At 35.7% G+C, this 24,811-nt stretch overlaps 1 protein-coding gene across 3 annotated transcripts in view; it reads left to right on the plus strand.

Moving 5' to 3' along the window:
* LOC127860877 (uncharacterized) overlaps positions 1 to 24,811 on the plus strand; it is a 217,899-nt gene that overhangs the window by 176,436 nt on the left and 16,652 nt on the right. For 2 of the 3 annotated variants that reach the window (XM_052399183.1, XM_052399184.1), the window contains exons 2-6: positions 13,957 to 14,942; positions 15,870 to 16,228; positions 16,844 to 16,901; positions 20,563 to 21,369; positions 22,909 to 24,736. In XM_052399183.1, coding sequence (XP_052255143.1) covers positions 13,957 to 14,942; positions 15,870 to 16,219 — 1,336 coding nt within the window. In that variant the 3' untranslated portion in view covers positions 16,220 to 16,228; positions 16,844 to 16,901; positions 20,563 to 21,369; positions 22,909 to 24,736. The remainder of the gene's footprint in view (positions 1 to 13,956; positions 14,943 to 15,869; positions 16,229 to 16,843; positions 16,902 to 20,562; positions 21,370 to 22,908; positions 24,737 to 24,811) is intronic. The other variant, XM_052399182.1, reaches the window with a different exon arrangement.

Consider the following 24,811-nt stretch of genomic DNA (forward strand, 5'->3'; position numbering starts at 1 on the left):
TAATGTGATCGTCAATAGTGATGACATTAGTTAATAAGTTGAAATTTAAGTCTAGTAGTTACAGCGAATCACGGCGATTTGCGGTATTTCGCAATGATTCTACAGCTGATCTTTATTGCCAGATGGTCACAGTGAAATCACTGCGGAATCACTGTGAATCAACCACAGAGTGGATTCACAGCAATTTGAGGCAAAATCACTGCGATTTGCCACGTTTGCCCAAACGCGGTGGTCGGTGATTTAGGCAAAAATCGCAGGGCGCGTAGTGTACCAGTAACACCGTTCCATCACATATTTATCCTCATTATATTATCATCATCCCTATGATAGCTTTTGTACAAAAACACAATCTTAATGCATGGAACATCTTGTATATCTATTACTGTTTATCCGATTACTATATATGTCCGAAATATATACACTTAAGAATGCCTTACCAGTAGTAGTTTAACTTTAATTATCCAAATTTTCCTTGTTGTTATCTGGTTTAACAAACCTTATCAAATGTTTGCTACATCCAGTTAATGCTTTTTCCATTATTGAATCACCATTACTTGTAATTTGAATCGCCATTTTTTAATTGAACGCGGGTTCAATGTTAATTTACAATACGTCCGCCATTTACAATGACGTAGCAATTTAATTGTACTCGGATAATTTATGTATCTCATCGAGTAAATGTGTTTTCTTAATGTTTATGTGTAGTATTATGACTTGTTAGTATAAAAAATGAACTGTGATTCCAGTTTATATAATATGGGCGTTACTCGTAATTATCGGTGGATTAGCAACTTTCAGGTCACTAGGTCAAAGGTCAAGGTCACGCTGACCCGAAATAGTAAAATGGTTTCTGGATGAGAACTCAAGAATGCTTATGCCTAGGATCATAGGTACATTGATTATGACAGATGGCAGATGACCCTTTTTGATTTTCAGGTTACTAGGCTAAAGGTCAAGTCACAGTGACCTGAAGCAGTAAAATGGTTTCTAACGTAATCACACAATGGCTGCCACTGCAACTGACAGCCAATTTGGGGGCATGTGTGTTTTACAAACAGCCCTTGTTAGGATTTTATCAGTCAATAGTGTGTATGCCCCGGCCTTGTTTGATGTGTGAGGTATATATTGATTGATCAATCCGTCCATTTGTACTTCACTTCACATTTGCCTTAGTTCTCAATTGTATTTTTCACTAATGCTTATTTCTGGATTTATCCTTATTGTCATTATTCAAGCTTTTGGCATTGCATTTAAACCACTTCTGGGACATTCATCACCAATCTTTGACTAATACAACATGGTTGAAATTTTAAGACATTTGTAACAAAAAAAAAGAACAAAGAGGAAAAAATGATCAAAGTTTAAAAAAAAATAGAATAGATTAATTACTGTACAGTCAAGGTGGAACAAACATATTTTGGGATCCGCGGCGGCAATGCGCAACGAGTCAATGCCGAGTCGGCCGTTGAAGCATTTCGCATCGAAGCTTCGCATCTTTCCGCCGAGACATGCCGAGGCAAGCCGCGATCCGCGACATGACACCGAGTCCATGCGCATCTTCAAATCAAAATCTTTTTTAAATGATTAGTTAGTCAAAGAAATTTAAAAGAACAATTATAATTATATTTAAAATCATAATTAATTTAATGCGCACAGATTCAAAATAGATAAATTAGTTAATAAAAAAACATGCTGTTGTTTTGTTTTTAGTGATTGCATTCCCACCCATTTCTAAAGAAATTGCTGTCATCCGGATATAATATTATTATTATTTTAAAAGGATGCAAATAAAAAAAAACGAATAAATTAAAACAAAATACGATTATCACAGGCATGTTTTAATAAAATTCCAATAATCATTTGCCATTGTCATTTATAGAATCGGCTTAAGTTACTTTGTGTGCGTTTATTGGACTGTATGATTATTGTCTTTATATTAAAACGATCAACAGACATATTTGTTTTGGGTTTAATTTTTACGACAACGTGTATTAGCATATAAGCACATTTAATGTGGCTGGCCAAGTTAGTTTGTTTCCTGCCCGTAGTGTATGTATTTCACACATAAATGTCACATAATTATGTGTTGGCACATACGAGTGGTCAAGAATCCAGCAGTTGATTTATTTAGTATTGCTTGTTGTTTTTAGCTCATCTATTTTTTGAAAAAAATTTATGAGCTATTGTCATCACCTTGGCGTCGGTGTTGGCGTCGGCGTGCGGTTAAGTTTTGCGTTTAGGTCCACTTTTCTCAGAAAGTATCAATGCTATTGCATTCAAACTTGGTACACTTACTCACTATCATGAGGGGACTGGGCAGGCAAAGTTAGATAACTCTGGCGTGCATTTTGAAAGAATTATGTGCCCTTTTTATACTTAGAAAATTGAAAATTTTGGTTAAGTTTTGCGTTTATGTCCACTTTTCTTAGAAAGTATCAATGCTATTGCATTCAAACTTGGTACACTTACTATCATGAGGGGACTGGGCAGGCAAAGTTAGATAACTCTGGCGTGCATTTTGACATAATTATGTGCCCTTTTTATACTTAAAAAATTGAAAATTTTGGTTAAGTTTTGTGTTTAGGTCCACTATATTCCTACAGTATCAAAGCTATTGCTTTCATATTTGCAACACTTATTAACAATCATGGGGGCTGTGCAGGCAAAGTTATGTAACTCTGACTGGCATTTGGACGGAATTATGGGCCCTTCATACTTAGAAAATTGAAAATTTGGTTAAGTTTTGTGTTTTGGTCCACTATTCCCCTAAAGCATCATAGATATTGCTTTCATACTTGGAACACTCGCAAACTATCATAAGGGTACAGTAAAAGGACAAGTTGCATAACTCTGGTTGTCATTTTTACGGAATTGTGGCCCTTTTTTGACTAATAGTAACTTTGAATATATGGTTAAATTTTGTGTTTTGATCCACTTTACTTCTTAAGTATCAAGGCTATTGCTTTCAAACTTAAAATACTTTCATGCTATCATGAGGTTACTGTACCTGGCACGTTGAATTTTACCTTGACCTTTGAATGACCTTGACTCTCAAGGTCAAATTATTAAATTTTGCTAAAATTGCCATAACTTCTTTATTTATGATTAGATTTGATTGATACTTTGACAAAGCTACTCTTACCTGACATACCACCATAGACTCCACCCAAACCATCCCCCTTGCCTTCCCCCCCTCCACCCCCCCTCCCCCCCCCCCCTCCCCCCCACCCCCCTAATTTTTTTTTTTTTTAGATCATCTCCCAAATGACCACCACACCCTCACACTATACCCCCCACCCCCACCCCACCCCCCCCTTCCAATTTTGTTTTTTTTGGAAACTGTTAAAAAACACAAATATCTATTTTTATTATTTTATGTTTGAAATACCGTCCAACCATCGCACCCAAGAATCCCCCCCCACCACCCGCCTCCCCCACCCGAATCACCCACCCTAATTTATTTATTTTTTTTAAGATCATCTCACAAATTACCACCACACCCTCACACTATACCCCCCACCCCACCCCCACCCAATTTTTTTTTTGAAATGGTTAAAAAACACAAATATTTATTTTTATTATTTTATGTTTGAAATACTGTCCAACCATCGCACCCATGAATCCCCCCCCCCCCCCCCCCCCCCCCCCCCCCCCCCCCCCCGATTTTTTTTTTTTTTTGCGTTTTTTTCCGCATTTTTGGAAGATAATGTAATAAATGTCCACACCCCCACACCATACACCCCTCTTCACTCCACCCCTCCCTCCTTTGTGATTGAAAATGAGAGTCCTTTCACCTTTAAAAAGAAAATAGATTAGCGGTCTGCACCCGCAAGGCGGTGCTCTTGTTGCTATTATATTTAAGCTGAGACAATTAGCAGTTTGAAGCCACATCAATAACCAACACTTAATTGTTGTTTTGTTAATTATCAGCTTATTATAACTATTGTTTGACTATGTGTATATAAATTAGTTTCATTTTGTTTACATTATACAGTTGATATCGCTAATCATTACCCGATAATCCTGTATATTCCAGTTTTAAAGGAAATTCCGGTAAATATTTACGATAAAAGTGCTCAATACACACACACATTCGCAATTATTCTTAAGTATCAAGTACATTTTGGCGTTTGTTACCATTTAAAGATGTGATGAAATAACGCCCAATCGGGGCGTTTTTTTCCCCATTGAACACGCATAAATCGCCTGACGTGATGAATATTTTTATACAACACAAAATACACCCAAACTTTCCATGCAACGTTGTACATGTCTGCATAATTTTCGCGTGCATTTTATGGAGACAAAGGATATTTAAGCACTGTTTATTTGACGCTAGAATTTGTTAATGTAGCATTAGCATTAAAATTGCGGATTACAAATTTAAGAAAGCTCATTTCAGAATCGAATTTATTCAACGATAATTTGTTAAAGCGCACTACATGCCATATTGCTTATTAAAACGTGAAAATAATAAATATGAAAAGTAGCATACATCTAGGTTTCTATGCTACACAAATGTACATGTAGGTGTATATCTTTTCACTCAATCTGCCGAGTACGTATGCGGCGGATTTACTCCGTGAAAGTATGCGAGGTTAAAACAGAATCGGCGTCGTTGCGCAGATCGATGCCGACTGCCTCAGCAATACGCCGCGTGAACACTTGACACGGCCGCCGCAGACTAAATTTTGGGCCGTGGTGTAGCCGCAGATTATGTTTGTTCCGCGTTGGCTGTAATGTAGATCAAGCATCTAAAAAAAATGAAACCACTTCTGTCATATTAACATAGTATAATTTAAAAACTGTAAACTGTAAGCAGGTGCTCAACACTACGCTTCTACAGAAAACCTTTTTTTTCGGAATGATGACCTATTGAAACTTTCTGATTCGTTAGCAATGATATTTAAGAATATGTATACAAATATTGTATGAAATAAATATTATTTATTACCAAAATAGTTTTTTTTAGAGTTGGTCAATGTTAATTTGGAGTAGACAGATAATAATATACACAAATTGGTTTCATACATTAAAACAATTGTTTCACAAAGTACATAGCAAATAGGGATATGCTACACTACGCGACCCGTGTTTTTGCCTAATTTGCGAAGTCAAGGCGGGCATTTTGCTTTTTGGGTGGAAAATCACCGCGATTTCACGTGACTCGTCACTCCGACGTCGCGCGAGAGCAAGATAATCTTCGCGCTTAATCCCCTCAATGTTGTGGTGATTCGCTGCGATTCGCCGCAATTCGCCGTGATCGCAGTGACAACGATGACTCGCCAATTCATGCATAGAAACCGAATCGTATTGATAACTTTATACATGTACATAACGCTTCTAATGTTCACAATTATCCGATAATCCAATATCAAAAAAATAATCTTGAGCATTTATGTCGGTAAATATGTTTGAGAATTTCATTAAAACAACCATATGACTACGCCATTTTTCAGAAGTGTAAGAGTACAGCTTTCATTGGACGAGCGTATTTAAATTAAGATTGATACAATACGATCTTACAAATAAACGTTTTATTGCGTCCAGGGTTCGCACAGGGCTTGAAAAGTGCTTGAAAACGAGTCCTAGGCTTGAAAAGCCCTTGAACAAAGGTTGGCCTTGAAAAAATTGCTAGAAAAGTACTTATTTCATGTAAAAAAGCCTTGAAATTTTTTATTTTGTTCAAAATTACTTTTATCATTGCCATAAACTTAAATCGTTCTTAAGGAAAATATTAAGAAAATTTATCATAAATTCCTTCGCGCAAAAAATGTGTACCAAAATATAAGTTTCGTACACTATTGGGTACGAAACATTAAGTGTACACGTCACAGATTATGTGTACTACGTCAGAGGTTCGCCATTGTGATCAATTTTCACGAGTAAAAATTCAGCGATGGGGTAGTGTCGTTTCCAACCAGAGTGGTTAACTGAATATTCCTGGCGCTACTTTCTGGTATGCAGAAAAATGCTTAAATGATTACAACTTATACGATACGTCAACATTCTTTAAACATGAATATTCATGGCGCTATTTTCTGGTCATAAAGAAGTTGTCACAATGACGTTTATCGTTATGTTTTGCGCGAAACTTATGAATGTTCCTCGGAACAGAAAACAAATGACATTTGAAAAGCACATTGTTGGGTCTATATAAAGACCATTGGTGTCGGGGGGAATGGGTGAAAGCGCTTTGAAAAGCCACGATAAAGGGGAAACCCACAAAGAAAACATGAAATTGAGAAGCAAACAGGGGTCCTGCATTGTGCTTTTTGGTGAAACAGGAAGGTGCTATTGTTAAAACTGTGCAATCTAAAACAGACATTAACAACAACAGCCCTGTAAAATACAAAATGTTATAGTAACTGGCTTCTGTTTAAATGAAATGAACTAGTCTGTTTGATGTGAGCATATAAAGAGACAGTGTGTTTGTTTGTAATAACTTTAAAAAGTAAATACATATGTGAGACTCATTGAGTTAAGGATGGATAACATTTATGTGTATGTAATAATTAGAAATAACACAAGTGATTTATTGTGAAAATAAATGATATATACTGTGTTAATCTGGCTTGAAAATGCATTTTTTAAAGGAAACTAACATACGGTTCTCGGCCTTGAAAATGAAAATTTGGCCTTAAAAAGTCCTTGAAAAGTGCTTGAATTTAGGTTTGAGATTTTTGTTTGAACCATGGCGTCATACGCCTTCATGTAAAAAAACGTTTTCCTTCTGGAAATTGTGCTATTAATGCATAATATTATCAAAACATTTTTTTCACACGTAAAGCGTTGTAACAAATTAATATACAATTCAAAACAAATATACCATAAGTATAAATGTTCCGTTAAATTCCCAAATGAGAATAAAAATTTATAATCCGAAACAACATCCGATGTTTTAATGTTAACACGACGTTTACAAATGCTTTCAATATAGTCAACATGTATATTTCCCGACAAAAGAGCGCGAAAATTATGCGGCAATGTACAAGGTCAAGGTATACGAGTGTGCAAGTATTGATTTTTTATACAAACTGCGTAGCGCAGAGAACATTGAATTCTGTTGATTTCGGTTAAATGTTTCTTTGGTAATTTTAAAACAGTTATATCGCCAACAATTTGATATTTCTTTTAAAGTCAATTCAAATCAAACATGCCGTATCCGTATAGTTACTGATAGAAGTAAAACAGAATACCTTGACTTGTATAGTTTTTTTGTTGTGAGAGACCATCTTAGTAAACGCCGAAAATATATCCAAACTGTTATTTTTTGTCAATGCCCTTTGATCCATTATCGCACTTAATTGACAGCGCCATCCTGTTGTTTCTGTGATTGTCACATCTTTTCACAGTTTGAACACGTACAAAGAGTGCCAATTAGACACTTGAACAAACACTATCACCCGCTGGACAGTACACACTAAATAATCAAATGTTGAGGGTTTTTTGTTTTTGGCGTGAAAACCCAGAGAAATGCATGTACATTATACATCATCATAAATTTATTGAACTCTGCGAACGCTAAGTGCTACGTTGATATACTCGTGTTTTTTTTTCAGCAAAACAAACACATTATTTTTAAACGGCTTTAATATATAGGCAATAATGTAATAACAACAAATTATTTACCACGATGTCATAATAACATGTACTTAAAAATAGAACAGTAATGTATTTCCGATTTCCGGCTTATCAAGCATTGTGAATGTATGTACAACGCTCGGAAAGTAACGCGAGTAACATGAGTTATCCGCATTGGAGCCTGAAACAGAAAATAAATAAGTATAGCATATTTTAGTCCAAATAATTAGATGTAATCTACCGATTACATTTAACCTTTAAATGAAAGTGTTACTTAAACAATTTCCCGTGTCTTACGGCGTGAATATTTTGCTAAACACTGTTAACAAAAGGGCTAGATCTACACGTTTTAATTCTTAATGAAATGCAAAAATAAGTATTAACATAATTAATAACGTCAATTAACACACACGGTAAGATCAAAGTTTAAATGGAAAACTTATATCATATTTCTCGTAAATTACCAAATTATTAGTTTCGTCGAAATCAAATGCCATGTAGAGAAACAAGGTATTTATAACCGACCAATGACGAAACACTATGCAACTTTCAATTTACACAGTGCTACGCTACATGTATATTGGAACAATATGGAATTTGAACAGTGGTAGTGTATTCGGGCCTGGAATATAATTGACTGTAAGTTTTAATAAACATTCTGCTTATGCAATTAGTTAAATAATGTTTACATGTTATGTTAAATAATTATTGCATGATCATTCTTCTGCGCTGTTATATTAATTTGGAGCCGTTAAAGCTTCTGACATAACTTCATCACTTTCATGTCGGAACGGGAGTATTTTAGCTAATACGCCCATTGCATACAACAACAACAAAAGCTTTATTATTGCAATGTATAATGTAAGTGTATACATATATGTTACATGTACATGTAATGTAGTGTAACCCTTAATGTAAATCTCTTAAAAAGGTGAACCAAGGCGGTTCGCGGTGATTTGTGGTGATTCGCGCTGATTGCGTAACAGCGAGATACATCGCGCGACGGTCACCGAGACATCACCCAAATTTTCTTGTCGCTCGGAATCACCCGATTTGTCACGTTGCATCGATTGCGGTGATGCGAGAATCGCGGCAAAAATCACGGGTCGCGTAGTGTATATGGTTTTCAACACATGTCAATTGTTTAAGGATAATATTTTTTCGGGTCAGGTAAAAAAAGCCTTCAAAGTGCTAACTGTAAAAGTTGTATGGCCATAATATGTATAGAAGTTGCTATTGAAATTTTGCTGATGGCAAGTGTTATTGTGTATTATGTTTGAATGCTTTTACAAACATATTACACTACGCGTCCCGCAATTTTTGCCTAAATCACCGACACTCGGTGGTCATTATTTATTTTGGGTGAAAAATCATCGCGATCTCGCGCGTTTCATCACACTAGGTCGAGCATGATCACCGTGTATGCTATAAATATCATCTCCGCGGTGATTCACCCCGTTCACGGTCAACGCAGTGAAGAACGATTTTCCTATGTTACATGTACATGTCTAATCTTCACAAAGATTATAGCAATATGGGATTATTAGCATTGTTGGCAGATATAAGAGAGTAGCCTTTTTAAAATTTCAACATGTATTTCACACCCATGTCCCTGACAGGTTATTTTTGACTTTTTAAATGCTGTGTATAAAACAAAACAGTGTTCGCACCTAGCTGTATGATACCGCAACTGGAGGAGTGATAATTGCGGTATTGATTATGCAATTAACAGTTTGAAGCCATGGAGAACTCATAACTGATTGTAATGTAATAGTCGTATTTTCCCGAAGTCTCTCGATTCCCCCATACATACGTTTCAACTTTCTTAATCACATTCATGCAACTTCTTCCGTCTTTATCCATGGCTTGATAATCCAGCATATGCCCGATTTCTATTTTAAAAGCGAATTCTGGTTAATATTTACGACAAGAGTCCTAAAGAATGTCATACACGCTGTATTGTAACCGTTGCGCTGTTTCAGTTCCTTCATTATTGAAACAATTATTGTATTGTATACTGACTACACACTAAAGTGTCATGTACAGTTCATTATCTTCTTCAACGACCAATAAATAACTTAATTTATATTTAGATTAAATGCAACATGTACACATCATTTTCTAGGAATCAAGAAAGCGAGTTTATTTTGTGAAAATAAACCAATATCTGTTTATTGAATTTGTCAAACTTATATATATATATATATATTAGCAATTCTTATGAAAATAAATATCGTTATTTTAAATGTTTTAATCAAGTAAAGTCTTTTTCTGAGAGCATATATGGGAATTAACTGTGTGAGCTACTTCAAAATGTTAACAGCTATACAATCATTGTTTTGACAGACAACGCGTGCTTATCTTAAGTGTGTTTCTGGTAATACACCGGATATTGGATGTTTGGGGCTTGATTGGATAATAAAACAAAGATGCAGTCGGCGGTTTTCAGTAGAACTTTTGTACAAACAAACCAGGGCTCAACATTAACCTAAAAACCAACTTGCCCTGCTGGGCAAGAACTTAAAAAATCTACTTGCCCTGAACGTAAAGCCACTTGCCCCAACAGGAAATATCACATTAACTTTAAACCTCATATTTTTTAATAAAGATCAAAATGATACACCACAAAACCTTTTTTATTTTTGAACATTTAACAAAATGATTAGAGCAATTAAAGTGTAATTAAAGTCTAAATTAAATGCTCTTTGTTCTTTTTTGCACTTGCCCAGGCGGACAACTAGATTATAAAATAACTTGCCCGGACCCAACTTTTACTTGCCAGGGGCAATAGGACAACCATTAATGTTGAGCCCTGCCAACTTAATCAACAGTGCACTTGCTTATCTAACATTTAAGGATCATTCAACACGGGTCCAAGCAACTTGCATGGACCATAATACACAGTCCTATGGTTACATTTAGTAGCACACGTGGTCAGAAACTAACAAGTTCGAGTAATAAAGCACAGAGATTATGATCTGAAAAATTGCATGGGGTCCGAAATGAAACAGAATGCCACCAAATCAAACAATTCACCGCCTAATTTTAAGTGTAACAAACTATGTTTGAAACATTTAAAATAACGATAATTCCGAATGATCACAGCTTCCATTTTCAAAAGTATAGGCTGTTCAACATTGCTCAAGAAATTGTAAAGACAAACGATTAGTAATGTTTCATTAAATGAATTTTACACGCTTCTATTTTATTAAATAGATCTAGCAGCCCAATGGCGATTGGAGAAGCGTACATCACCTGAAGCAATGTGTAAATTTAAATTAAGAATGCACATGTAAGTCATTTTCTGAAAATCAGGACGAAGTGAAAGTATTAATTTTACAAATAAACCAACATTTGATTTTATTCAAATGGTCAACATTATTTATATATATGTGTCGTCTGTGTATTTGAGAAATTCTCAAGCAAATAGATATCGTTTATTTCGACGTTTAAAGCAAGTCTCGTTTCCGATATTAAACTATAAAAATTTCCTCGGTATGGTTACTGACCTACACAATCATTGACAGATGACATCCGATTGTAATTGTATGAAGTATGCAGAGAAGCTGACGAAATGTTAAAACAATCGCGTAGAAGTAAAAATATCAGGTTATTATCTGTACCTGTTTCTTTCGAAGTGAATACTCGTTGTGGCTGCGGAGAAACTTCGAGAACAAAAGAATCTGTAGCCGCGAACTTTGTTGGTTTTGCGTGAGCCGTACTGTACAATTGTTATTTCAACAAATAAAGATATTGTTTGTAAATCAGGATTTGACATTCAGCAAGTACGGTGTTTACTTTCATATTGGAATACATTTTCGCGATCTAATGTGATCGTCAATAGTGATGACATTAGTTAATAAGTTGAAATTTAAATCTAGTTGTCACCGCGAATCAAGGCGATTTGCGGTGTTTTCGCAATGATTCTACAGCTGATCTTTATCGCCAGATGGTCGCAGTGAAATCACCGTGAATCAACCACAGAGTGGATTCACCGCAATTTGCGGCGAATCACTGCGATTTGCCATGTCGGCCCTAAAGCGGTGGTCGGTGATTTAGGCAAAAATCGCGGGGCGCGTAGTGTACGCTTATATCTTGCTTATTTTGTGAAAACTTTCAAAATATTCTTGCCCTTAACTCTAGGACCTAGGGCTACCACATTTCGTATGTAGTGAGATACAGTAGTCCTCTACAAAGTTTGCTCAAATTATGCCCCTGGGGTTAAATTTGACCTAGCCCAGGGGGTCACAAAAGTGTACATTTGCTTAAATAGGGCCTATATTTAAGTATTTGCACACGCCAAGAAAATTTTCAGCCTTTTTCAGCAGTAGAGCGATACAGGGCCATCATGGCCCTCTTGTACTTGTTTGTTAACTTGCAGAAAATGCACTTCTTGAAAAAAAAAGAATTAATTTGCCTTTCTTTTTGGAAATTTTCAGACAGCAATTTGGAATTTCGTAGTTTTTCTTCAATTGGGAAAGTTTACCTTTTATAGGTACTTTATAAAGAAGAAGAAAAATCGCTGGGTTGCATTTGATAAGACGCTTATCATAGGCTAGAATGATAATACTCTGACTATATTTAGAAATAGAGGACCCTTTTGTAAGAAGCAGGGTCATTTTGCTTTGCATCTGTTCTTTAGTCCGTTGGTCCGTAGACCAATTGTGTTCTACAATATATCTAAGGAATGCTTTGACCTACAGCCAGGCAACATGTTTTATGTTTACATAGAGAAAAATTAAGAGGTCAATCCATTTTAAAGTCAATTGGTCAAAGGTCACAGAAGATTATAACATGAAATTATAAAGATTTAGTAGTCAGTTTTAGTTCCTGTTATACCCATAATAATATTATAAGCAGATTTTCAATTATGATAAAAGTTATATTACAGTACTGCCATTATTAAATGCATTTAATCATTGAATTTTAACCCATTTAAGACAACTTCATTAATGTCAAAAAATTATGAAGAAACATATGGAGTTGCACGAGTTTACCTGACAATTAAAATGTCACGGTGACTCAACTTAGAAAAATGGTTTTCGGATGATAACTCAAGAATGCTTACGCCTAGGATCATGAAAGTTCATAGGTACATTGATCATCACTGGCAGATCACCCCTATTGATTTTCAGGTAACTAGGTCAAAGGTCAAGGTCACAGTGACTTGAAACAGTAAAATGGTTTCCTGATGATAACTCAAGAATAATTAGGAACATTTTGAACAAACATATGGAGTTGCACACGCTAACTAGACCATTCAAACATTTAACAATGGCGTCTTTACTTTTCCACAAATAGATCACATGACAACAACAAAAGCAAAATAATCACAAGAGGTTAAATAGCAACAAATATTGGGAGATAGTAGACCAGGTTGCATGTCATATGTCGCTCATCACAGGCTAGACTGTACATACTGAGTTTGGGAATAGACATTTAATATACGTCATGCTTGTTTTTTTGTGGGATGGAAGAGCATTAATGATCTTTTCTTGCATGTGTTATTATGGATAGTGTGGTCAAGGTGTACAATGATACTAAAACTGAAAACAATATAAACTACTAGAAATGTATTCTTAGTACATGGATACCTCTACAATCCAATTCGTCCCACAACTGCACAAATGTCTTTAAATTATGAACAAACATATGGAGTTGCACACGTTAACCTGACAATTACTATGTTACTGTAGAAGTATCCCTCTATTTGAGTAACGCTTCTCACAATTGAAAAAATATTATCGTTTGGTTAAAGGGATTGTCACATAACTCTTCTTATGTAAAAAAAAAACTTAAAAAAAATATCAAGGTGCATACTTTTACATGGTGGGTTATACTTTAAGAATAGTTCATCCCTCTATCAGCTGTACTCTTTGAGTTACTCACAACACAATTTTAAATGTGATTTCTTTGCTAAACAGGGGCCATAACTCTGGGTATGTTGAAAAAAGACATATCAAACTATGCATGTGGGTAAAATTACACAATGATAAATATTTATGTAAAGTGTTAGTCCTCTTCTAGCAATACTGTTTATTTTACACTCTACACATATTCTAAAATGTCATTTATGTATAAATATGAGACATTACTACAATTATGATGAAAACAACAGAAACAACATATAGAGGTGCGCATTAGCTCACATGCCTGGTTACTGTACTTGTAAAGTTGCAGGGATACATGTTGAGTTATATATGACAGAAAAGTCACACAGATGGATGGAAAAGTGCAAATCTATATACCCCCATATTCAGCCCAAGAAGCGTTAATTTATTGTCCATGCATGTTTTTATTTGACACTTTATACTTGTTTGAAGCATTACATAATATCACTGACTATTCCTTGCTGGTACATGTTTATTTCAGCCAGTGCAGTAAAGTGACCCAGATTTCGGAGCTGACCAACTCGCAGCCCACTGGCCTGGAGGGGATGTCAGTGGAGCTGGAAACTGTCCTGGGGGAAATTAAAACCCTGCAGATCAGTCAGAAGGCCAGCATTCAGTCATTGCAGAAAACATACAAGGAACATAGTGCAGTTATGATAGAGCAAATGCGTGGCAATTTAAATACTTATATAGATGAATGTGATAATAGTTCTGTGGGTACATCAGGTGGAAATGAGCAATATTTAAAAGAAGAGATGTGTAGGAGTGTTCTCTCTATCATGAATGAATTTGATAATATTACTGCGAAGGAACTTAACGAGATGAAAGATGAAGTTATAAGCATTAAAGGGTCAGTTACAATTTCTATGCATAAATGCACCAGTCTTCACAATGACTTGTCACATTTCCATGAAATTGTTCAGAAAATTGGAGATCATAAGCAGCTCTGCCTTATGGCCAGCATAAAATGTAAGCATATAATACAGCAGGCACTGACTCTGCTCGGAAAGTCAGGCAAGGCGTTTAATGTCCAGAGTAATACTGAGCACAATGTGAGAATACCAAGTGATTCATATGAATGTAGTATCACAGGCATATGTGTTCTGACTGATGGGCAGGTGCTGGTCGCAGACAGGGGCAATAACAGAGTCAAGCTGCTGAACCAGCAGTACCAGGTGGTGAGTCACTGTGATGTGACTGAATATGTAGAGGACATGTGTCAGATCACACCCAGTGAGGTTGCGGTGGCTCTGGATGATGATAGCAACACACATAATGTCCAGTTTATCACAGTCTCCCAGAGCCAGCTCACTCTTGGTAGGAAGCTTGAGTTACATCATGGATGTTCAGGTATAGCCTGCCATCAGGGAGAACTGTTTATCTGCTCTGGTACTGCTCTGTTCAAGTACATACTGAATGGCAAACAGCTCTGCAGACTCTATGAAGATAGGTCATCTGTTAATACAGGTAAGAATCATGGTAAATTCATCCTGATAACATTCGTATTATGTACAGGGATTTATAACCATTTTGGGATAATGATGTCTGGTCAAATTTGAATTTTTTAAATCAATAAAATGGCATTTTTTTTATCGAATAAATTGACGGAATACATTTATCAACACGTATTGACACATCAGGACTTTACCTTGCCATTTTGGAAAAAAAATCATATCATTTATTGTTATACACTTTGTTAAATAATTATTAAATACATTTAGAATATAATAATCATTAGACGCTTCTTTCTTAAAATACAAAACAATTTATTTTGTCTTCAAATTGGGATTTTGTTTTACAATATTGGTTTCAGATTAGGTCCGTTATACGGTCATTTTTACATGGCAGTAAACCTCTGTGATGTATTATAAAGTAACTGTTCAATAATTTACATTTGCCATTTGATTGCTACAGTGGCCAAAATAAGATTGAGAATTATTGATTTATAAACATGAGTAATTAAGTATTTTGACTGTCACTACATGGCATGTCTATAAATAGAAACTGAGTTCCTGGGAAAGAGACACTTTCTGACCTGGTGTTCATTTGTGTGGCTGTCAACTTACTGTACATGTACAATATGTTTACCTGTTGATTGAATTGTGCAATTGTTTCAGTATGTGTAATTGTTTCCATCTGTGTAATTGTTTTGCTTCAATTCATATCTAACTCGCCATTCGCATTTCAACATGTCAAACGTTAACACAATAGCTCTGCTACTGAAGTTTATTGTCACGCTTAACTATTGAATCATTGAAATGTATGCATATATTTTAGATGTGTAAAGGCCTCTTTATAGCAACATATGCGTAATACAATATCACTGCAGTATGTTTAATAAGATTATTTAACATTGACAGTAATTCAATATCTTGATGTTACTCTGTTTTGCAGTATGGAAGTGTGCTGTGAGTCCCACAGGAGACAGGCTGTACATCACCAGCTGGCACAACAAGCTTCTCACCCTGGCCAGGGATGGCACACTCCTGGCTACATACACAGACCCAGCACTAGAGTGGCTAACTGGTCTACATGTGACCCCTGCAGGCCAGGTGCTGGTCTGTGGACGCTGGTCCTACACTGTACTACAGGTGGGCTGGGAGGGGCAGAGTAAGCTGGCTAATCTTGCTACATGGGAGAAGGATGGAGTGAGGTTGCCATGGTCAGTCTGCTACAGCAGCATAACATCATCCATCATTGTGGGACAGCTGGGGGACAACATCCTGGTGTTCAGAGTGGAATAGTGTGTACATGTATGTATTAGTTGTTGTTATTAGTGATTAGTATTTCAATGACAATGTGTTGTTTAGCATACGAACACAGTAGTGTGTGATGTAACAATACAACATTGTTTGTGTAGTTAAAGATACAAATAATTTATGTACACGTATTGTTATCTGATTACACAATGTGAGGGTTTTTGTTGGAACATAAGATGTAATGCATATTATGTTATGTTGTCATATCATTTGTGTCATTATGGTCCTAACATTTAGTTCTTGTAAACTTTGCATGAAAAAACAAAGCATTTCAACTGAAAATTTAATATTTCTACATATATGCACATGTACATAGCAACTGAGGCTATTTTTAGACTTTCATTTCTATAAACACCATGCCATGTAAGAAATGTATATGGATGAATACTTTTTTAATAAAATATGAAATTGTTTAAGTTATCTTTGGAGGAGTATATATTGATATTTTACGCAACGTTTACAGAAAGGTTACACTTGATGTGAGATTTATTAATTTGCCATATTTTATGATGTTGAACATGTCTTATTGATTGTTATTACATTTATATCAGTGTGTGTGAGTCCTAAATATACATACAAGAAATACATCAAGCTATTCTGCTGCTTTAGTTGCTGCTGGGTCGGGACAACGATGCTGAGGATGTGGGGGACAAGCATGACGCAGAAGGTAAAAGAGACGCTTTGTCAGGCCTTTTCTTGGCCACTTTGGGAAAAAATGCAATTTTGGGATTTTGAATTTGTTTTGTGCTAAAAGTCCATTGATTTGGGAAAAACACATTTAATATAAGTTTTCATTATAATTCAAATTATAGGAATAAAATCCTATTATAATAGTTATAAACTTTGTTAGATCTAATTGAAACATAATTGAGATATAATTTTCATAAGGAACAGCATATAACACGCTTTGAGTATGGCTCCGTTTAACAGACCCATGAATACTCAAGGAAGAGCCCTGCTTGTGTATTTCCTGTTTATTAAGATGAGGTGGCAAAGAATGGTATGAATTTACATAAGGTAAAATATCCTTTTAAATTGTTTGTTTATTGTAAAATCATATATATTCTTCCGCATGTTATTTCGTGGTTAAAAAAAGACTTTCATGGACGTGGTAGTTAATGCATGACTTTCTCAGTTTGGAAACAATAAATATGGAATTTGTGTAAGTTATTTTCCAGTGTGTTTGTATTTAATTTGTGGATCGTTTAACCCTTAAAATCAATAAAAAATAATGTCCCGCGAATAATAGTGTTTATGCAGTGTATAAATAAGTGAATTGTACGAGAATGATATGATATGATTTCACAGAAGGTAAAATGGCGTCTATTCTTATGTATATCGTGTTTTCAGTACAACTTATTTTACTTGATGATCAATAACTCAAACCCTTTTCCAGCTCGATGCTTTATAACTTACCGATACAGACACCTCAGAAACACAACACCGCAATAATTTCTGTCATCCCCATGCAGGCCTTGAGTTTTTGTAAAGCTGTAAGATATTTAATTAAGCCTATTTGATTGGAAACTATTCCATCTAATGCCGTATAGAGTCTTATTGCGAGGAGGTGTTAAGTTTTCATTGAGTATACGGTGTTTTTTTTTTAGTCAAAACAGGCCCCGTCACAAAGGAGCATGATTTACATAAAACCACCATTTTTTCACAGGATATTATGCGTTCTTGTTAGTTTCATGGAATAAATGCGTTTTGTTTCATGGAATTAACGAGTATTGAAAAGTGTAAAGAAAAATAATTAAATTGGAAAATTTGTATGGGAAAATAATTAAAACAAGCAAATTCGTTGAATTGATAGCACACGCCAATATGCTTCTGGACACAAAAGTATTATATTTGACACTCAAAACAACAATGTTTCAAGATACAAAGGGCCAAAACTCCATTATGAACAGATGGTGTACATTGCCATTTGGCGTGCATCATCCTCTTATCCATATATATTCTCATTTCATATTTCAATAAAATCGGCCAAAGCACTTCAAAAATATGGCTCCGGACACACAAAAAGCATTTTCAAGATACAAAGGGCCATAACTCTTTTATTAACTGATGGTGTACAATGCCATTTGGCGTGGATCATCCTCTTATCCATATGCATACTCATACCAAGTTTCAATGAAATCCGCCAAAGCACTTACAAGATATGGCTCCGGACAGACGGGCGGACGGACGGAAAGACGGACGGACGGAAGGACTGACAGACAACGCAAAACAGTATCCCTCCGCCTATGGCAGGGGATAATAAAAAGTACAGAATCTCGTATTGAGCACATCTAAACTCACAAATTCGCACTGAAAGAAGCCCAAACACGTTTTAATAATATTATATTTATTCTTCGATATAGCATAAAAGAAGTTTACAGTATATTTACTGTATTCTGTTATATAAGTTAATATTATTTGCTCTTGAAAGCCCTTTATAAATTTAAGCACCGACAATGGAAGCCATATGTCTTATCAGGCATTATTATAATAATTTTCATTGTTCAAACATTTTTACGTAAAGGATCAATCTGAAGTTTGGCATGCACATTGAGGATAGATGAAAAATGATAAGGAAGTGCATATTTTTTGCGTTTTAAACAGTTCAGGTTGTCTTATAGGTTACATTATACTAAATAATCGTTTCATGTAGGGCTGTACGGACTAAAAAAATCATATTTTACTCGAAGCCATGTTTTACACTTTAGACTGGTGTTCTGACTTTATCTCTTGGATATATTGGAAGGGAAACAAAAGGTGCTCAGTATTTAATCCCTGACATATGATAAAGTTAGAGACTAAAGTACAAGTTTGACCTGAAAACAGTTACATTGCACTAGAAAATGGCCGCAAAATTTAAGGCGCAAAAGAAATAGAGTTTGATTTGAGTAAAGTAAATGTTTGGTTTAACATGACATATCTTTTTTATTGCTTAAATCGATTCAGCTTAGAATGAACTTTCAGAAAAAGTATCGTTATGGTGGTCTCTATGTTCAAAATGTTGCATTTATTTTCTCTTTAAGTTGTCGCGTTTACATTGAATTATATAGGGAAATCATTAAGTATATTGTGGCCTTTAATAAATTTAGCTTACACTAACAAGGGAGAGAACTGTCAATATGTACCAGCAGTGAGTTGTTGCCATTAAATTGTTTCATATTTATTAATTTGTAATATGTCTTACAACTTTTATGACATGATGGTTTACTTTGGAATTGTTGTCTTGTGTGAATTTAAACAGAGTTTAACACCAAAGACCTGTAAAGGCATGGTAAAAATGGTGTGTGTGTTTTTGTTACTTTGGGAATACATAAATATGAAGTTGTTGCCTCCCATTTATTATTATCCCCAGCCATAGGTGGAGGGATATTTTTTTGGCGTTGTCCCTCCGTCCGTCCATTCGTCCGAAGCCATATCTTGGAAGTGCTTAAGCGGATTGCATTGAAACTTGGTATGAGTATATACATGGATAAGAGAATGATGCACGCCAAATGGCATTGTACACCATCTGTTAATAACGGAGCTATGGCCCTTTGTATCTTGAAAAATGCTTTTTTGAGTGTCACATATAACACTTTTGTGTCCAGAAGCATATTGGCGGGGGATATCAATTCAAAGAATTTGCTTGTTGAAACTTGTATCAACAGTGAATCCTCTGTGAAAGAATTGTAAAAGTTAACAGATTATGATTATGAGTACAATAAACAATTTATTATTTTTAACAAGATGATTTTCCATTCTTTTTTGTTGTTATGCAGGAAAAAAACTGGCTAAAAACATCAATGAGCCACGCTGTGGAAAAATTGGGCTTAATGCATGTGCTTAGATTGTAGTCCCAGATTAGCCTGTGCAGTCCGCACAGGCTACTTAGGGACAACAATTACCTCTTTAAAGGTATGTTTTGTTGAAAATAAGTATCTTCTTTTGTGAAAATTCAGTATCGTCAGAAAGTGTCCTCCCTGATTTGCTTATGTGGATTTCACATGCTAATCTGGGAAGAAAGCTTCTAATATTGATGAGCGGCAATTTGACTTATAAAATTACACTGAAAGTTAAGTAAGAATAATAACTATGAATTTACAGGTTTTTAAAGCATTAGCCAACACTTTTAATGTTTAAATACGAAATGGTTTAATTGCATTAATTTTCATTAATTGCTATTTAGGACAAGGCACCAATGAAATGCCAAATTAGAAATTCAGAAAATTATGTTTTGCTGTTGAAAACCTTCACATCCAATCAAGAGGCATATATGTAGTGTATTATACATTGTAATATAAAAATGTGTTACAAGTTAATATACCCCACTCTAGTGTTGTTGTTTTCAGGAGAGCACCAGCATTGATGTCGAGTTGGCCAAGCAACAGCACCCGTCCGGCCTGCAGGAGCCCCAATACAGAACAATCCTTTCCCACCCCTGATCCCTAGCTCCTTCCACTGGACCTCCGGCCTCAAAGGGTCAGCATCGTTACACAAGTCTATTCTGCAATAAATCCTCAGCACGTCAAGTTTTCACGCGCTGTTATGAACAACCGAAATGTCTGTGTCGAGATTTCCCCAAGCAATTTTGTTTAGCTCTAGTGCCCGAGGGCGATGAGTGTTACAGAAGCGAGACGTTATAGCAGTACTTATGGTAACGCGAACAGTGAACGCTAACAGTTAGTTCTGGCTGTGGACATCACTAAGAATCTTACGAAGAATTAAACGTTTAATAATTTGTTTCATTCTTTATAAGACAGCTTTATATTCAGCAAGGAACGAGAGCAAATCAAGTAACAATCGAAACGATTCATTCAGATGTGTATCTGCTGTAGATAGTTAGGACAGTAGTAGCGTTACGGACTGTCCTCAGCTCACAATATATTCATGTGGTGCGCCTCAGACGCGAATTCCTCCCATTATTGAAAACAAGTTGCTAAAAGTAAACACGTCCGGTTTGTGACGAGCACTTTGCACTCCGAGCCCAAAAGGCATCGCATTGAATTGAGACTAAAGAAGGCTTAAAAACATAACACCAGTTTTGTTGTATGGTCCAGTACGCCCTTCAACTCGCAACCCGAAGTTAATCAGAACTCAAACTCGGCCCTTAACAATATCCGCGAGGCCAGCATATCAGCTCAGCTTCTGAGCTTCAGGTGAGACCTTACAATGTTATTAATTTTGAGATTGGGCCTAAATTCAGCCCCATTCCTCAAAAAGTCTATTTTTTTATAAATATTTACTGGTTAAAATTTACAATGCAATATTTGCCAAAAAAAGTGTTTGATAGGTTGCAACAATGAGTTTCTTGCCTTATTAAGCTGTATAAGTTGAAACTTAGAATAATTAAAATACAAATCAAAAATTCTAAATAGTTAAGTATTTTTGTTCACATATAACTGAATATAATTTTTATTTAAATTAGAAACCGGATGTTTGCAAAGACAAAATCACTATACTGCTTTCATATCCTTATGCACACACTTTCAACGCCAGTGACTAATCTTTACATCTAAGGTCTGTCTTACAAAAAGAATGGCATAAAATGTAGACATCAACTAGTATCGATTCAATATCACGTACATATAATAGATTTAACCAGAATAGGCTATAATTACTAGTACAATGGCCCCTGGTAGCAAGACAGAGTATCCTATACTTAATTCACCATAGACTTTCATCTGTTTTTGCATTTCTGTCTAATCCATAGGCAAAACGTGTGTGATCAAGTACTCATATACTTACAGTATTGTGTCTTATGATTTGTTGTTTTGTCTAACATTTAAGTTGTTTAGTCTCGCGTAATAAATTGTGCACATTTAAATGTGTACAGTCTCATATTTTAAGTTGTTTCGTGTCATGTTAAAAGTTGAATTGTTTTATAGTTAAAGTTGCCGAGTATCACATTTAAAATTATGTAGTCTTACATTTTAAGTTGTTAATTCTTACATTTAAAGTTGTAAAGTTGATTTAGTCAAAAGTATTAAGGGGGACAGTCTCGCACTTAAAATTACTGAAGTCATGCCTGTTTTTTGTTTTTTTTATGCCCCCGGTAGGGTGGCTATATTGCAGTTGAACTGTCTGTCAGTCCGTCCGTCTGAAAAGTTAAACATAGGCCATAACTTTTGTAATATTAAAAATCGCAATTTGATATTTGGCATGCATGTGTTTCTCATGGAGTTGCAAAATTTAAGCAGTAAAAGGTCAAAGTCATCCTTCAAGATTAAAGGTAAAAACAAAAATCCAATGGAAGTAACACACTTAAAAGGGAGATAATTTATATTTATCATTGGGCAGGTACAGATCATTTTTACAAGGGAAGTAATATTTGTAAAGGGTTATAATCAAAAACAAAAATATATAATCAATGCGGCGCAGTAGGGGATTTGTGTTTCTGAAAAACACATCTCTTGTTAAAAAAGTGTTACACATTGCTATGAACTGTACTTTACTATGTACTTTTTGCGGTTTAAAACCCAAAAATTTAAATATTAAGTTTTTGGTCATAAAATATTGATACAATGCTATTCTGAGTTCTTATTGGTGAAACATTTATTGCGATATTCTAAATATCAATTATAGACGCAACGTTTGGCATTAAAAACAGGTGTATAAAGTATTTTGTTGCAGTCAAATTCATTTGTCACTTTGTCTAAACCAATCTGGTTTTAGTTTACTTTCTATTTTCTTTTCAGCAAACACTATAAGCCACCAAGATAAAAACATCGTTGAAGTGAAAGTCGATGACAATTCTGACCCCTATGCTTAAGTAATTCAGCACAAAAACATCTTGCGTCAGAGTAGCAAGCCCCCAAACATCTTCTCCCATGTTGGCTACATCAACACTTCTTACAGCGGAGCCTTGGCAAGTTCGACTTCCATCCCAGCATCGATGTTGCTTAGCAACAATTCAATGCTGTGAATCGACAAATTGTTCCAGACGAGTTGCTTACACAGATAGAGCAGGTGTTGCGTGACTTGTCCCTTATTGCGACTAACCTCGATAAGTTGCTCTTGAATAATGTGAACCATATGCCAGTATGCGATTGATGCCATTTAACAACAGTTGTTGTTGAGAATTCCAGGGTTTGAGGTGGCAACTTTGGCGTCGGGACTCACTCCATCACTGTCTATGGCCTGGTCAAAGCAGCAGCAGCAGCAATAAGAACAACAAGTAGTATCTGAGCGTTGCTCTGGGATACGGGGCTTCATGTATGTGCTTAAAGTGTCATCCCAGAATATCCTGTGCAGACTTCACATACATTAAGTCCTTTTAAAGTGCCGTCCCAGAATATCCTGTGCAGACTGCGAATACATAAAGACCTATTAAAGTGTCATCCCATATTAGCCTGTGCAGACTGCACATACATAAAGTCCTAGTCAAGTGTCATCCCATATTAGCCTGTGCAGACTGCACATACATTAAGTCCTATTAAAGTGTCATCCCAGATAAGCCTGTACAGTCTGCACATACATTAAGACCTATTAAATTGTCATCCCATATTAGCCTGTGCAGACTGCACATACATTAAGTCCTATTAAAGTGTCATCCCATATTAGCCTGTGCAGACTGCACATACATTAAGTCCTATTAAAGTGTCATCCCAGATTACCCTGTGCAGACTGCACATACATTAAGTCCTATTAAAGTGTCATCCCATATTAGCCTGTGCAGACTGCACATACATTAAGTCCTATTAAAGTGTCATCTCAGATTAGCCTGTTCAGACTGCACATACATTAAGTCCTATTAAAGTGACATCCCAGAATATCCTGTGCAGACTGCACATACATTAAGTCCTATTAAAGTGTCATCCCAGATAAGCCTGTGCAGATTGCACATACATCAAGTCCTATTAAAGTGTCATCCCAGATTGTGCAGACTGCACTTACATTAAGTCCTATTAAAGTGTCATCCCAGATTAGCCTGTGCAGACTGCACATACATTAAGACCTATTTATCCGAGAATGAGGCTCATATAGTTCACTTAACGTCAGTCCTCTTTCTGCCTGATTGAGGAAAAGTTCCTAGCATAAAATGTGAATTCTCTGATTTTAAATTTATCAAACTTGGTAAATAAATAGCAAATAAAAGTTAATCTGATATCAGTTTTAATCAAAGGTCAGGGCATAGTTGTGTCTATTTTACTGCTGAAATTTAGCCCTTGAACAACAGTTTCTCCTTGCAATAAAAAAATCCACTTTAATTATTAAATTCTATTAAATTTAAGTAAAACCATTATTTAATGCCTTCAGCTCATTATAAAATTATTATCTTCATTTATTTTCAATATTTATTTAAATTGCCGAATTTTGTTTTAAGAGCTAGTTCCTATCAATCATAGATCGGTACCCTGCTGAAAAACAGGATCTCTGGTCAGCTGGGCCCAGATGCCCAGCAACACTTCCTGGCCCAGGACCTTGGGGCAAATGCTCAACATGTCCTAGCTGCATGGTGAAGCCAGTCTAATTCTTGGGCTCCAAACTCTCCTGATGTGGCGCCAAGTTTACCTCATCCATAAGGTACATTGGTACTGTCATTTACCATGTATAATGTTCAGTTTTTATGCCCCCGGTAGGGTGGCATATAGCAGTTGA

Source organism: Dreissena polymorpha, chromosome 15 (assembly GCF_020536995.1).
Source record: "Dreissena polymorpha isolate Duluth1 chromosome 15, UMN_Dpol_1.0, whole genome shotgun sequence".
In the NCBI taxonomy this organism is placed as follows: Eukaryota; Metazoa; Mollusca; class Bivalvia; order Myida; family Dreissenidae; genus Dreissena; species Dreissena polymorpha.